A 12,983-nucleotide genomic window follows, 5' to 3' on the forward strand; every position below is an offset into this window, starting at 1 on the left:
TTTCAGATCATCCAGTCCAACCATTCTCTAACTCTATCAAGGCTGGAGCTAAGCCATGTCCCTCAGCACCACATCTCTGCCTCTTTGAAACACCTCCAGGGATGGAGATTCAACCAGCTCCCTGGGCAGCCTGTGCCAGGCTTTGAGAAACCTTTCTGTGCAGAAGTTTCTTCTAATGAACAAAGAATCAAATAGGGATGAGAAAGATGTACCCAAAGTTTTGAAAGTGCTACCTGCAGAGTGGAGGAAGGCCTTTCAAGCAAGGTGTTTCCAGTCCTCAGGTGCTGCAGTCAACATGAGGCTATCAGACTAGCAGGAAATCAGTGCTGGGCCCCATTCTCTTTAACATCTTTATTGATGATCTGGATGAGGACATTGAGTCCATCAGCAGTAAATTTGCTGATGACAGCAAGCTGGGGGCAGGAGTTGATCTGCTGGAGGGTAGAGAGGCTCTGCAGAGGGACCTTGCCAGGCTGGACAGATGGGCAGAGGCCAAGGGCAGGAGATTGAACACATCCAAGTGCCAGGTACTGCACATTGGCCACAGCAACCCCAGGCAGTGCTACAGGCTGGGGTCAGAGTGGCTGAGAGCAGCCAGGCAGAGAGGGACCTGGGGGTGCTGGTTGATGGTTGGCTGAACATGAGCCTGCAGTGTGCCCAGGGGGCCAAGAGGGCCAATGGCATCCTGGCCTGCATCAGGAAGAGTGTGGCCAGCAGGAGCAGGGAGGTCATTCTGCCCCTGTACACTGCACTGGTTAGGCCACTCCTTGAGTCCTGTGTCCACTTCTGGGCTCCTCAGTTTAGGAAGGAGGTTGAGCTGCTGGAAGGTGTCCAGAGAAGGGCAAGGAGGCTGGGGAGGGGTCTGGAGCACAGCCCTGTGAGGAGAGGCTGAGGGAGCTGGGGTTGCTTAGCCTGGAGAAGAGGAGGCTCAGGGGAGACCTTCTTGCTCTCTGCAACGCCCTGCAGGGAGGTTGTAGCCAGGTGGGGGTTGGTCTCTTCTCCCAGGCAGCCAGCAGCAGAACAAGAGGACACAGTCTCAGGCTGCACCAGGGGAGGTTCATTCTGGAGGTCAGGAGGAAGTTTTACACAGAGAGAGTGATTGCCCATTGGAATGTGCTGCCCATGGAGGTGGTGGAGTCACCATCACTGGAGGTGTTCAGGAGGAGACTTGATGGGGTGCTTGGTGCCATGGGTTAGTTGATTAGGTGGTGTTGGATGATAGGTTGGACTCAATGATCTTGAAGGTCTTTTCCAACCTGGTCTATTCTATTCTATTCTATTCTATTCTATTCTATTCTATTCTATTCTATTCTATTCTATTCTAAATCATTTTCTGCTCTAACCCAATAGCCAGAGCAGGAAATGCAGCAGGACTGCTTTGATGGAAAGAGCTTCTCTCTCTCTCTTGCTGTCCCTCCTGAAGTGGATATTTTTGTTCCTGATAAAGGAGCAGTTTTTCTGCTGAGGAATACATGAATGCAGGCACTGATTTCAATCCAAGTTGCATGGTTTATCTTAAGGCTACCATTACCTCTTTACAGATCCAGTGAGCTCCCCAGAAGGAAAATGAATTACTGTAGATCACAGGGCAGGGAGGGAAGGTCCCTAGATAATGTTTTCTGAAGCTCTTTCATAAAGTACTGTGTCTTAAAGAAAAATCTCCTGAAACTGCTTAAATAATGTAGTGAGGCAGTGGCTGGGATGTGTTCTGCAATGGAACAAGGTGAAGAGAATTAAACCAGGGAGTGAGCACATGCATGGCATCATAGAGAATGGTTGAGGATGGAAGGCATCTAAAAGATCATTCAGTTCCAACCCCCAGACATGAGCAGGGACACCAGGTTGCTCAAGGCCTCGTCCAACCTGGCCTTCAACACCTCCAGGGAGGAGGCAGCCACAGCCTGTTCCAATGTCTCACCACCCTCACTCAAAAGGATTTCTTCCTCATTTCCAGTCTCAGTCTTCCCTCTCCCAGCTCAAAGCCATTGTCCCTCACCCTGTCACTCCCAGCCCTTGTCCAAAGTCCCTCCCCAGCTCTCCTGGAGCCCCTTCAGGTAATGGAAGGCTGCCCCAAGGTCTCTCTGGAGCCTTCTCTTCTCCAGGCTGAACAACCCCAATTCCATGAGCCTGTGAACAACCCCAGTTCCATCAGCCTGGCCCCACAGGGGAGGTTCTCCAGCCTTCTCATCATCTTTATGACCTGGACCCTCTTCAACAGGTCCAGGTCCTTCTTGTGCTGAGGCCTCCAGACCTGGATGCAGTCCTTCAGGCAGTGTCTCACCAGAACAGAGTGGAGGGGCAGAATCCCCTGTGTTGCCTTGCTGGTCACTGTGCTCACCTCTGCTCTTACAGTCTGTGGTGGGTTTAGGATCCACCCCTGGGAGTCTGTGGCAGAGACTCATTTGGACATAGCTGCTCTTGAGTAGCTCTGCAAGTCTCCTGATGACTCTGAAGTAGTTCAGTGTGGTTACTCTTTGGTGAGCTAGAGGATTTCCTCCCAGAGCAGTGACAGGAACCTGTGGGTTTTTTCCTTCCCTTTCCTGTGTTTTCATTGAGTTCTCAAAAGCTCAGTGGAGCAGAGAAATGAACTCAAGTCCTCTTGCTTTCAGAGCTGGCAGAATTCTCTCACAGCTGCAGCTTTTCCCCTCATTTATTTTCCCTCAAACTTTTCAAATCAAGTCTGTAATCAGGTTGCCTTGGTGTACTGAAAGGGCACATGAGGCAATCATTTCCCTCTCAGAAGAGCATGTGAAAAACCCACCACTTTCTGTCTCCCCTTGCCCTGATTTTCATCCTTATCAAGCACATTTTTCAGGTTGCCATTCCTACACATTTTCTCAGTTGCTACCAAGGGATGCTGTGAGCCAGGATTCTCTCCTTCTCTTTGCTGTGCTCAGTAGCTTTATTATTGTGTGCCTGTTTGCTTCATCAATTTCTCTGATGGCTTTGGAGCTGAGCTCCTGTGGACTTCTGCCATCAGTTGCCTTGTGAGAGTGAATTTCATGACTCAGCTGCACAGTGTTTGAAGGGAAGCCTCCTGGGCTTTGACACTGAGTCACAGAATCACAGAATCAACCAGGTGGGAAAAGACCTCAGAGATCATCAAGTCCAACCTATCACCTAATACCTAACACCTCCTGACAACTAAACCATGGCTCCAAGTGCCACATCCAAGCCCCTCTTGAACACCTCCAGGCATGGGGACTCCACCACCTCCCTGGGCAGCACATCCCAGTGGCCAATCTCTCTTGCTGGGAAGAACTTTCACAGCTTGAGATTGTGTCCTCATGTTCTGCTGCTGGGTGCCTGGGAGAAGAGACCAACCCCCACCTGGCTACAGCCTCCCTTCAGGGAGTTGGAGAGAGCAAGAGGTCTCCCCTGAGCCTCCTCTTCTCCAGGCTAAGCAACCCCAGCTCCCTCAGCCTCTCCTCACAGGGCTGTGCTCCAGACCTCTTCTCCTGCTATTTTCACTCATGTGCTTGGAGAGACCCTGGACAGTTGATCACCTTGTCCCTGCTCCTCATGATGTTATAGTCCTCATTTCTTCTCCAGACAGGACAAGCTTAACATATTGACATGGTTTAGTGGTGCTGGCTTAGCAGCAGGGGTGGGACTGTGAGCTCTGGGTAAGTGATCCAGTTCTCAAGCCTGTCAAGGACACTTTTTATGGCATCAATGCCCTCAAATGAGTCCAGCACCACACAGCTTGGTTATAACATAGGTCCCACATGTGGAATTTCAGGTAACCACATTACTCTGATTACCATCCTGGTAATGGCTGGAGGTGAGGAGGAAGTTCTTCCCCATGAGAGTGGTGAAGCCCTGGAATGGGTTGTGCAGGGAGGTGGTTGGGGCCCTGTCCCTGGAGGTGTTTAAGCCCAGGCTGGATGAGGCTCTGGGCAGCCTGATGTAGTGTGGGGTGTCCCTGCCCATGGCAGGGGGGTTGGAACTGGATGATCCTTGTGGTCCCTTCCAACCCTGACTGATACTATGATACTATGATCCCGCAGCATGAGGATAAACTTCTTCAGTGTGAGGGTGACAGAGCCCTAGAGCAGGTTGCCCAGAGAGGTTCTGGAGTCTCCTTCTCTGGAGACTTTCACGACCCATCTGGATGTGTTCTTCTGTGACCTGCCCTGGGTGGTGCTGCTTTGGCAGGGGTTTGGACTGGGTGATCTCTGGAGGTCCCTTCCAACCCCTGACATTCTGTTTCTGTGTCATTCCTCTTGCTCATTCTCTGTTCATCTACTCCCAAAGATTGATTACTGTCTCCAACTCCCTGAAGGGAGGCTGTAGCCAGGTGGGGGTTGGTCTCTTCTCCCAGGCAGCCATCACCAGAACAAGAGGACACAGTCTCAAGCTGCACCAGGGGAAGTTTAGGGTGGAGGTGAGGAGAAAGTTCTTCCCAGAGAGAGTTGTTAGTCATTGGAATGTGCTGCCCAGGGAGGTGGTGGAGTCCCCAAGCCTGGAGGTGTTCAAGAGGGGATTGGATGTGGCACTTGGTGCCATGGTTTAGTCATGAGGTCTGTGGTGAGAGGTTGGACTTGGTGATCTTTGAGGTCTCTTCCAACCTTGGTGATTCTGGGACTCTGTGATGCTCCTCTTCTGCCCCAGCAGCAGTGAGAGGATGGCTGTAGGAAAAGCAAATGGCCACTGCTGAATCCAGTGAGAGATTTGTAGCTGAGCTCTTGCTACCTTGTGCCAAGGGAGCCCCTCAAATCACAGAACCACAGAATGCATTGGGTTGCAGTGGGTAATCCCTGGAGCTCCCTTCCAAGCCCTACCTTGCTGTGCTCTGTCATGTCCTGGCCCTGCAGTACTGCAGAGCCAGAAGGGTAAGGCTGGAGCTGCTTACACAAGCTAAAATGGAGGAGTTCTAGGGGATGTCCTGTTCCTCCCTATCCTTCTTCTGTGGTGCTGTCAGCAATGGGATTGAATTTCTGATCAGATATTTTGTGCTCAGAGGTTGCAGATTCAGAACATTAATTTCATTTTTCATCAGAACCAAAGGGAACAACAAAAAAAACCAACCCTAAATAAATCAGATCCATCTCAGAACATCCCAAAGCTGAGCTAACAGCTTGGCTGCAGCTCAGATCCTTCAGCTAAATTATGCCCAGTGGCAGAGCATCATTTCCACCCCTCAGATGTTTTTTCTCCTTTGGAGTCTATATATTTATGTGTTTATTTTCAGACACTTTCTGCTGGACCTGACTCTAGGCAGGCCAAGCTCCAGTGTGCCTCAGAAAATGCAGCTCTGCTTTTCTGCACAGCTTCTCCAGATCACACACACACAGTGTCACACAGTGGCACCAAGGTTGGAAGAGACCTCAAAGATCATCAAGTCCAAGCTGTCACCACAGACCTCATGACTAAACCATGGCACCAAGTGCCACATCCAATCCCCTCTTGAACACCTCCAGGGATGGGGACTCCACCACCTCCTTGGCCAGCACATCCCAGTGCCTAACAACTCTCTCTGAGAAGAACTTTCTCCTCACCTCCAGCCTAAACCTCCCCTGGCACAGCTTGAGACTGTGTCCTCTTGTTCTGCTGCTGGCTGCCTGGGAGAAGAGACCAACCCCCACCTGGCTACACCCTCCCTTCAGGGAGTTGCAGAGAGCAAGAAGGTCTCCCCTGAGCCTCCTCTTCTGCAGGCTAAGCAACCCCAGCTCCCTCAGCCTCTCCTCACAGGGCTGTGCTCCAGACCCCTCCCCAGCCTCCTTGCCCTTCTCTGGACACCTTCAAGTCTCTCAATGTCCTTCTTGACCTGAGGAGCCCAGAACTGGACACAGGACTCAAGGTGTGGCCTAAGCAGTGCTGAGCACAGGGCACAAGGACTTCCCTGCTCCTGCTGGCCACACTCTTCCTGATGCAGGCCAGGATGCCCTTGGGCTTCCTGGCCACCTGGGCACATTGCTGGCTCATGTTCAGGCAGCTGTCAATCAGCACCCCCAGGTCCCTCTCTGTTTGGCAGCTCTCAGCCACTCTGACCCCAGCCTGTAGCTCTGCCTGGGGTTGCTGTGGCCAAAGTGCAGAACCTGGCACTTGGCCTTGTTGAATGCCATCCTGTTGGCCTCTGCCCATCTGTCCAGTTGGTTGAGGTCCCTCTGCAGAGCTCTCCTTCCCTCTAACAGTTCAACATCTGCTCCCAATTTGGTGTCATCTGCAAGTTTACTGATGACGGACTCAATCCCCTCCTCCAGATCATCAATAAAGATATTGAACAGGCTGGGGCCCAGCACTGCTCCCTGGGGCACACCACTGGTGCCTGGCTGCCAGCTGGCTGTGGCACCATTCACCACCACTCTCTGGGCTCAGCCTCCAGCCAGTTCCTAACCCAGCTCAGAGAGCTGCTGTCCAAGCCAGGGGCTGGCAGCTTGGGCAGGAGTTTGCTGTGGGGGATTCTGTCAAAGGCCTTGCTGCAGTCCAGGCAGACTCCATCCACAGCCTGCCCCACACCCACCAGGCAGTCACCTGGGCATGGAAGGAGATTAAGTTGGTCAGGCAGGACCTGCCCTTCTTAAATCCATGTTGCTTCCCCAGAATGAGAGGGGAAGAAACAAATTCATCTGTTGGGGGAAAAATTCATCTGTTGTCAGTAGAAGCACAACAGATTTCTCCTGTAGGTGTTATTTATCCTACAGATTGCTGTTGACTTGGGATTTTGCTTTATCTCTACATCATCCCTTTGGGAGCACCTCTCTTGTTTTTAACACCTTCACACACACACACCCGTTGTTGTATCCTTGAATTGATGCAGTGGTGTTGGACTACATGGAACTGATTCAACAGCCTAGTGTCAGGCACACAAGTGCCAGGGCATGAAGATTCCAGTCCTCTAAAACTGGATGCAGTGGCTCTCTGATGTCTCTGGGTGTATAGAGGGAGGGGACAGGCTCTGCTCACTTGCACCCTGTGATAGCACAAGCAGCAATGGATAGAAACTACAGCACAGGAGGTTCCACCTCAACTCCCTGAAGGGAGGTTGTAGCCAGGTGGGGGTTGGTCTCTTCTCCCAGGCACCCACCACCAGAACAAGAGGACACAGTCTCAAGCTGTGCCAGGGGAGGTTTAGGCTGAAGGTGAGGAAGAAATTCTTCCCAGCAAGAGGAACTGGCCACAGGAATGTGCTGCCCAGGGAGGTGGTGGAGTCCCCATCCCTGGAGGTGTTCATGTAAGGTTTGGATGTGGCACTTGGAGCCATGGTTTAGTTGTCAGGAGGGGTTAGGTACTAGGTTGGACTTGATGATCTCTGAGGTCTTTTCCCACCTGGCTGATTCTGTGTTTAACATCACAAGTGACCCACCTGGATGCATTCCTGTGTGACCTGCACTGGATTCTATGATCCTGGTCTGGCAGGGAGGTTGGATTCAAAGATCTCTGGAGGTCCCTTCCAACCCCTAACATCCTGTGATCAAGAAATGTTGCATCCCCCTCCAAAAGCAGGCACATGGGAACTTTCTGTTTCTCTGAAGCCAAAGTCCATCAAGAATATCCCAGAATTTATTTTAGACCAGCAAAATTCTTTGCCTGCTGCATGTCATAAATCCAAGGATGCTGGAGGTTGTTTATTTCACAGGGAAGAATTTATGGTTCTCGACTGTCCAAAGCAGTTTGTCTGCTCCAAGGCAGCCTGAAGTCAGGCATAGCTTCATAGAATCATAGAACAGAACAGAACAGAATAGAATAGAATAAAATAAAATAGACCAAACCAAGTTGGAAGAAACCTTCAAGATCATCAAGTCCAACCTGTCATCCAACACCACCTAATCAACTAACCCATGGCACCAAGCACCCTGTCAAGTCTCCTCCTGAACACCTCCAGGGATGGTGACTCCACCACCTCCCTGGGCAGCACATTCCAATGGGCAATCACTCTCTCTGTGTAAAACTTTCTCCTAACCTCCAGCCTAATCCTCCCCTGGCACAGCTTGAGACTGTGTCCTCTTGTTCTGCTGCTGGTTGCTTGAGAGAAGAGACCAACCCCCACCTGGCTACAACCTCCCTTCAGGGAGTTGGAGAGAGCAAGAAGGTCTCCCCTGAGCCTCCTCTTCTCCAGACTAAGCAACCCCAGCTCCCTCAGCCTCTCCTCACAGGGCTGTGCTCCAGACCCCTCCCCAGCCTCCTTGCCCTTCTCTGGACACCTTCAAGTCTCTCAATGTCCTTCTTGACCTGAGGAGCCCAGAACTGGACACAGGACTCAAGGTGTGGCCTAAGCAGTGCTGAGCACAGGGCACAAGGACTTCCCTGCTCCTGCTGGCCACACTCTTCCTGATGCAGGCCAGGATGCCCTTGGCCTTCTTGGCCACCTGGGCACACTGCTGGCTCATGTTCAGCTGCTGTCCACCATTACCCCCACATCCCTTTCTGCTCTCCAGCCTCTCTGACCCCAGCCTGTAGCTCTGCCTGGGGTTGTTGTGGCCAGCTGGGTGCAGGGAAGATGAGCTCAGTGCCTTCATGGGTGGTGATGTCTTGCAGGAACGCAGAGGATCTTCTGACAAAGGTGAAGAGATTATTTGGTGAGCCCAATGAGAAAAATGAAGATCTGAAAAAGGAGCTGAGGGACAAGCTGGCCAACTACCACAGCAAGGTTGATGATGCTCGACAGCTGCTGAGAGAGGCTACCAGCAAAATCAGGAAAGCTGAGCGGCTGTCTGCCACCAACCAACGAAACATGACCCTGGTCGAGGTGAGTGCTGTGAGGTTGTGTCCTTGCTGTGGTGATTGTAGGCTCTGCCTTTAAAATTACTTCACAGATCTTAGAATCACACAATCATAGAATCAACCAGGTGGAAAAGACCTCAGAGATCATCAAGTCCAACCTATCACCCAGCACCATCTAATCAACTAAACCACGGCACCAAGGGCCTCAGCCAGGCTCTTCCTAAACAGCTCCAGTGGTGGTGACTCCACCACATCCCCAGGCAGCACATTCCAATGGCCAATCTCTCTTTCTGGGAAGAACTTCTTCCTAACATCCAGCCTAAACCTCCCCTGGCACAGCTTGAGACTGTGTCCTCTTGTTCTGCTGCTGCTTGCCTGAGAGAAGAGACCAGTTCCCTCCTGGCTACAATCCCCCTTCAGGTAGTTGGAGAGAGCATCCTGGCCTGGCCATTGTCTCTCAATGTCCTTGAACTGAGGAGCCCAGAACTGGACACAGGACTCAAGGTGTGGCCTAACCAATGCAGTGTACAGGGGCAGAATGACCTCCCTGCTCCTGCTGGCCATACTCTTCCTGATGCAGGCCAGGATGCCATTGGCCTTCTAGGCCACCTGGGCACACTGCTGGCTTATGTTCAGCTTCAGTCAATCAGTACCCCCAGGTCCCTCTCTGCCTGGCTGCTCTCAGCCACTCTGACCCCAGCCTGTAGCACTGCCTGGGGTTGTTGTGGCCAATGTGCAGCACCTGGCACTTGGATGTGTTCAATCTCCTGCCCTTGGCCTCTGCCCATCTGTCCAGCCTGAGGACAATACCCTGGGACAAGCTGCCTGTCCCCCCCAGGACTTTCTAGCCTCTGGAAGAATTTTCTCTATGGATACACCAATTAACTCTTAATTTCCCCTAACCCAGAACATGTAATTGAAAGGAAAGGTGTTCCTCAGAAGGAGGAAATGCCTTGGTTGTCAGAAGCAGAATGACTCCACCACTTCATCCAAATGCTCTCACCTGCCTTTAGACCCTGAGCTTTGGACAGTGGTGCTTTGGAGTTATTAGTCTGGGAGAAATTAAACTCATCCCAGTATAAGCAGTCATGTAAAATTCAAGTGCTGTGCTCAAGGCCTGAAGAGGAGTTCAGTTCAAATATTTGCTGTCACATATTTGCTCCTAGAAAACTCAGAGTTCCATCTCCTCCCCCAGCCCCTGGGAAGAAGCCTGCAGGGGGCTCTGTGAATATTCCAGAGTAATAAATCAAACTCTGTCCTGTGTAGTTAGCAGCTGCTGGAAGTGATCTCCCTCATTGCAGAGGGGTCTGCTTGTGATTTAATTTAAAGGGCAGAGCCTTAAAGAGCATATTATACTGTACATTAGCAAGCACTTAACCAAGGCAGAAAGGGCAGAGTCAACCTAATGAAGATAAATGCCTCAGCTCTGCCTCTCGCCGCGAGTCCGCCTCCTGTACAGTGATGAGCTTGGAGTTGGGAGACCTCAGAACTCAGCAGAGAGTTGTGGGCTTGATTGAATGAGGGGAATAGAATGGTGCAGAGCAGTCAGGTGGTCTCTGCTCTGTGCATTTGCTTCCCAGAGGCTGGAGAAACTCTCTGGTATCTCACTTGTAGAATATTCTCTGCATCACAGTATCATGGTGCCTGAAGGCATCCTTCCCAGCAGCCCTGCCTGCCTGCCTCTTGGGAGGAGTTCATTGTGGCTGTGTTTTGACCAAAAAAGCCATCACAGCACTTACTTACAGGGCCATGATACAGTAGAGTAGAGTAGAGTAGAGTAGAGTAGAGTAGAGTAGAGTAGAATAGAATAGAATAGAATAGAATAGAGCAGAGTAGAGTAGAGTAGAGTAGAGTAGAGTAGAGTAGAGTAGAGTAGAGTAGAGTAGAGTAGAATGGAATAAAATAGAGTGGCAGGGGAGGTTTAGGCTGGAGGGGAATGGAGTGGAATGGAATGGAATGGAATGGAATGGAATGGAATGGAATGGAATGGAATAGAATAGAATAGAATAGAATAGAATAGAATAGAATAGAATAGAATAGAATAGAATAGAGTGGAATGGGATGGAATGGAGTGGAGTGGAATGGAATGGAATGGAATGGAATGGAATGGAATGGAATGGAATGGAATGGAATGGAATGGAATGGAATGGAATGGAATGGAATAGCATAACATAGCATAGCATAGCATAGAATTGAATTCACCAGGTTGGAAAAGACCTCAGAGATCATCAAGTCCAACCTCTCGCCCAGCACCATCTGATCAACTAAACCATGGCACCAAGTGCCACATCCAATCCCCTCTTGAACACCTCCAAGGATGGGGACTCCACCACCTCCCTGGGCAGCACATTCCAATGGCTAACAACTCTCTCTGGGAAGAACTTTCTCCTCACCTCCAGCCTAAACCTCCCCTGGCACAGCTTGAGACTGTGTCCTCTTGTTCTGCTGCTGGGTGCCTGGGAGAAGAGACCAACCCCCACCTGGCTACAACCTCCCTTCAGGGAGCTCATAGCACTTACTCCTAGGATCACAGCACTTACTCCTAGACTGGTCTCCTGTCAAACTCCCCTGGGATGCTCCATGGATCTTGCACAGGAGCTTGCCAGTTCCTTACTCAGAAGTCCATCCATGAAGCTTTTAGTTTTGCATTCAGTAGTCAGTGAAACACCAGTGGGTGTAAACAAGCAGGTGATTCTATGACTCTGAGATGAGCATCTCCTGCAGGGCCAGGGCTTTGTCACAGTAATCCTCTGCCAGGAGTGCTGCTTGCTGGAGGTTCACTCCCTGCTCTCCTTCCTGCTGGTGGTGGTGGGTGGCTGCAGATGGGTTTGATCTCCTGCAGGGCTGATCACACCAGGCTGCCTGTGCCCCTGCCCAAAGGTGCCAGCAGTGCTGTTTTGGGCAGATCAGCTTCTGGACTGGCTGGTGGGACCCTGCTGACCATTGCAGAGCACAAACAATGAGAAGGTGGCAGAATATTTAGGTACATTTTGCCTCAATAGGCAGAGAAGATGATCTTCACAATGAGGGACTGGCACATCTGGGTGCTGATTAGGATTGCCAGCTCCTTTCTGATCATTGTGCAGCAGTGCTGATGTCTTTGTTTAAAGAGGAGACAGGTGGAATTTCAAACCCCCAAAAAAGAGTAGAATCAAAGGCTCTTGTTGAATTGGAAAGAAATACAGAAATGTATTCAAGAATGCACAGAAGAGTGCAGAATACATGAATCCCTGACACCTAATGCATATCCCAATGAATACAGGGTGCCTGAAACAACAGAATCACACAATCACCAAAGTGGGAAGAGACCTTGAGGATCATTGAGTCCAAGCTGTCACCACAGACCTCATGACTAAACCATGGCACCAAGTGCCACATCCAATCCCCTCTTGAACACCTCCAGGGATGGGGACTCCACCACCTCCCTGGGCAGCACATTCCAATGACAAATAATTCTCTCATTGAAGAACTTTCTCCTCATCTCCAGCCTAAACTTCCCCTGGCACAGCTTGAGACTGTGTCCTCTTGTTCTGGTGTTGGATGCCTGAGAGAAGAGACCAATTCCCTCTTGGCTACAATCCCCTCTCAGGTAGTTGGAGAGAGCATCCTGGCCTGCATTAGGAATAGTGTGGTCAGCAGGAGCAGGGAAGTCCTTGTGCCCCTATACTCTATGTTGGTTAGGCCACACCTTGAGTCCTGTGTCCAGTTCTGGGCTCCTCAGTTGAAGAAGGACATTGAGAGACTTGAAGGTGTCCAGAGAAGGGCAAGGAGGCTGGGGAGGGGTCTGGAGCACAGCCCTGTGAGGAGAGGCTGAGGGAGCTGGGGTTGCTTAGCCTGGAGAAGAGGAGGCTCAGGGGAGACCTTCTTGCTCTCTCCAACTCCCTGCAGGGAGGTTGTAGCCAGGTGGGGGTTGGTCTCTTCTGCCAGGCAGCCAGCAGCAGAACAAGAGGACACAGTCTCAAGCTGTGCCAGGGAAAGTTTAGGCTGGAGGTGAGGAGAAAGTTCTTCCCAGAGAGAGTTGTTAGCCACAGGAATGTGCTGCCCAGGGAGGTGGTGGAGTCCCCATTCCTGGAGGTGTTCAAGAGGGGATTGGATGTGGCACTTGGTGCCATGGTTTAGTCATGAGGTCTGTGGTGACAGCTTGGACTTGATGATCTTTGAGGTCTCTTCCAACCTTAGTTATACAGTGATACTGTGATACCTCCAGGGATGGGGACTCCACCACCACCCTGGGCAGCACATCCCAGTGGCCAATTCCTCTTGCTGAGAAGAACTTTCTCCTCACCTCCAGCCTAAACCTCCCCTGGCACAGCTTG

General features: G+C 51.1%; 1 protein-coding gene across 1 annotated transcript in view; it reads left to right on the top strand.

The window, feature by feature from the left end:
• LAMA2 (laminin subunit alpha 2) overlaps positions 1 to 12,983 on the top strand; it is a 252,291-nt gene that overhangs the window by 137,256 nt on the left and 102,052 nt on the right. The window contains 1 exon segment of the mRNA XM_068167889.1: positions 8,482 to 8,692. Within this exon segment, the coding sequence (XP_068023990.1) occupies positions 8,482 to 8,692 (211 nt within the window).

The sequence above is a fragment of the Melanerpes formicivorus genome, unplaced genomic scaffold (genome assembly GCF_026170545.1).
Source record: "Melanerpes formicivorus ecotype bairdi unplaced genomic scaffold, bMelFor1.0.p_v2 SCAF_124, whole genome shotgun sequence".
NCBI classification, from domain to species: domain Eukaryota; kingdom Metazoa; phylum Chordata; class Aves; order Piciformes; family Picidae; genus Melanerpes; species Melanerpes formicivorus.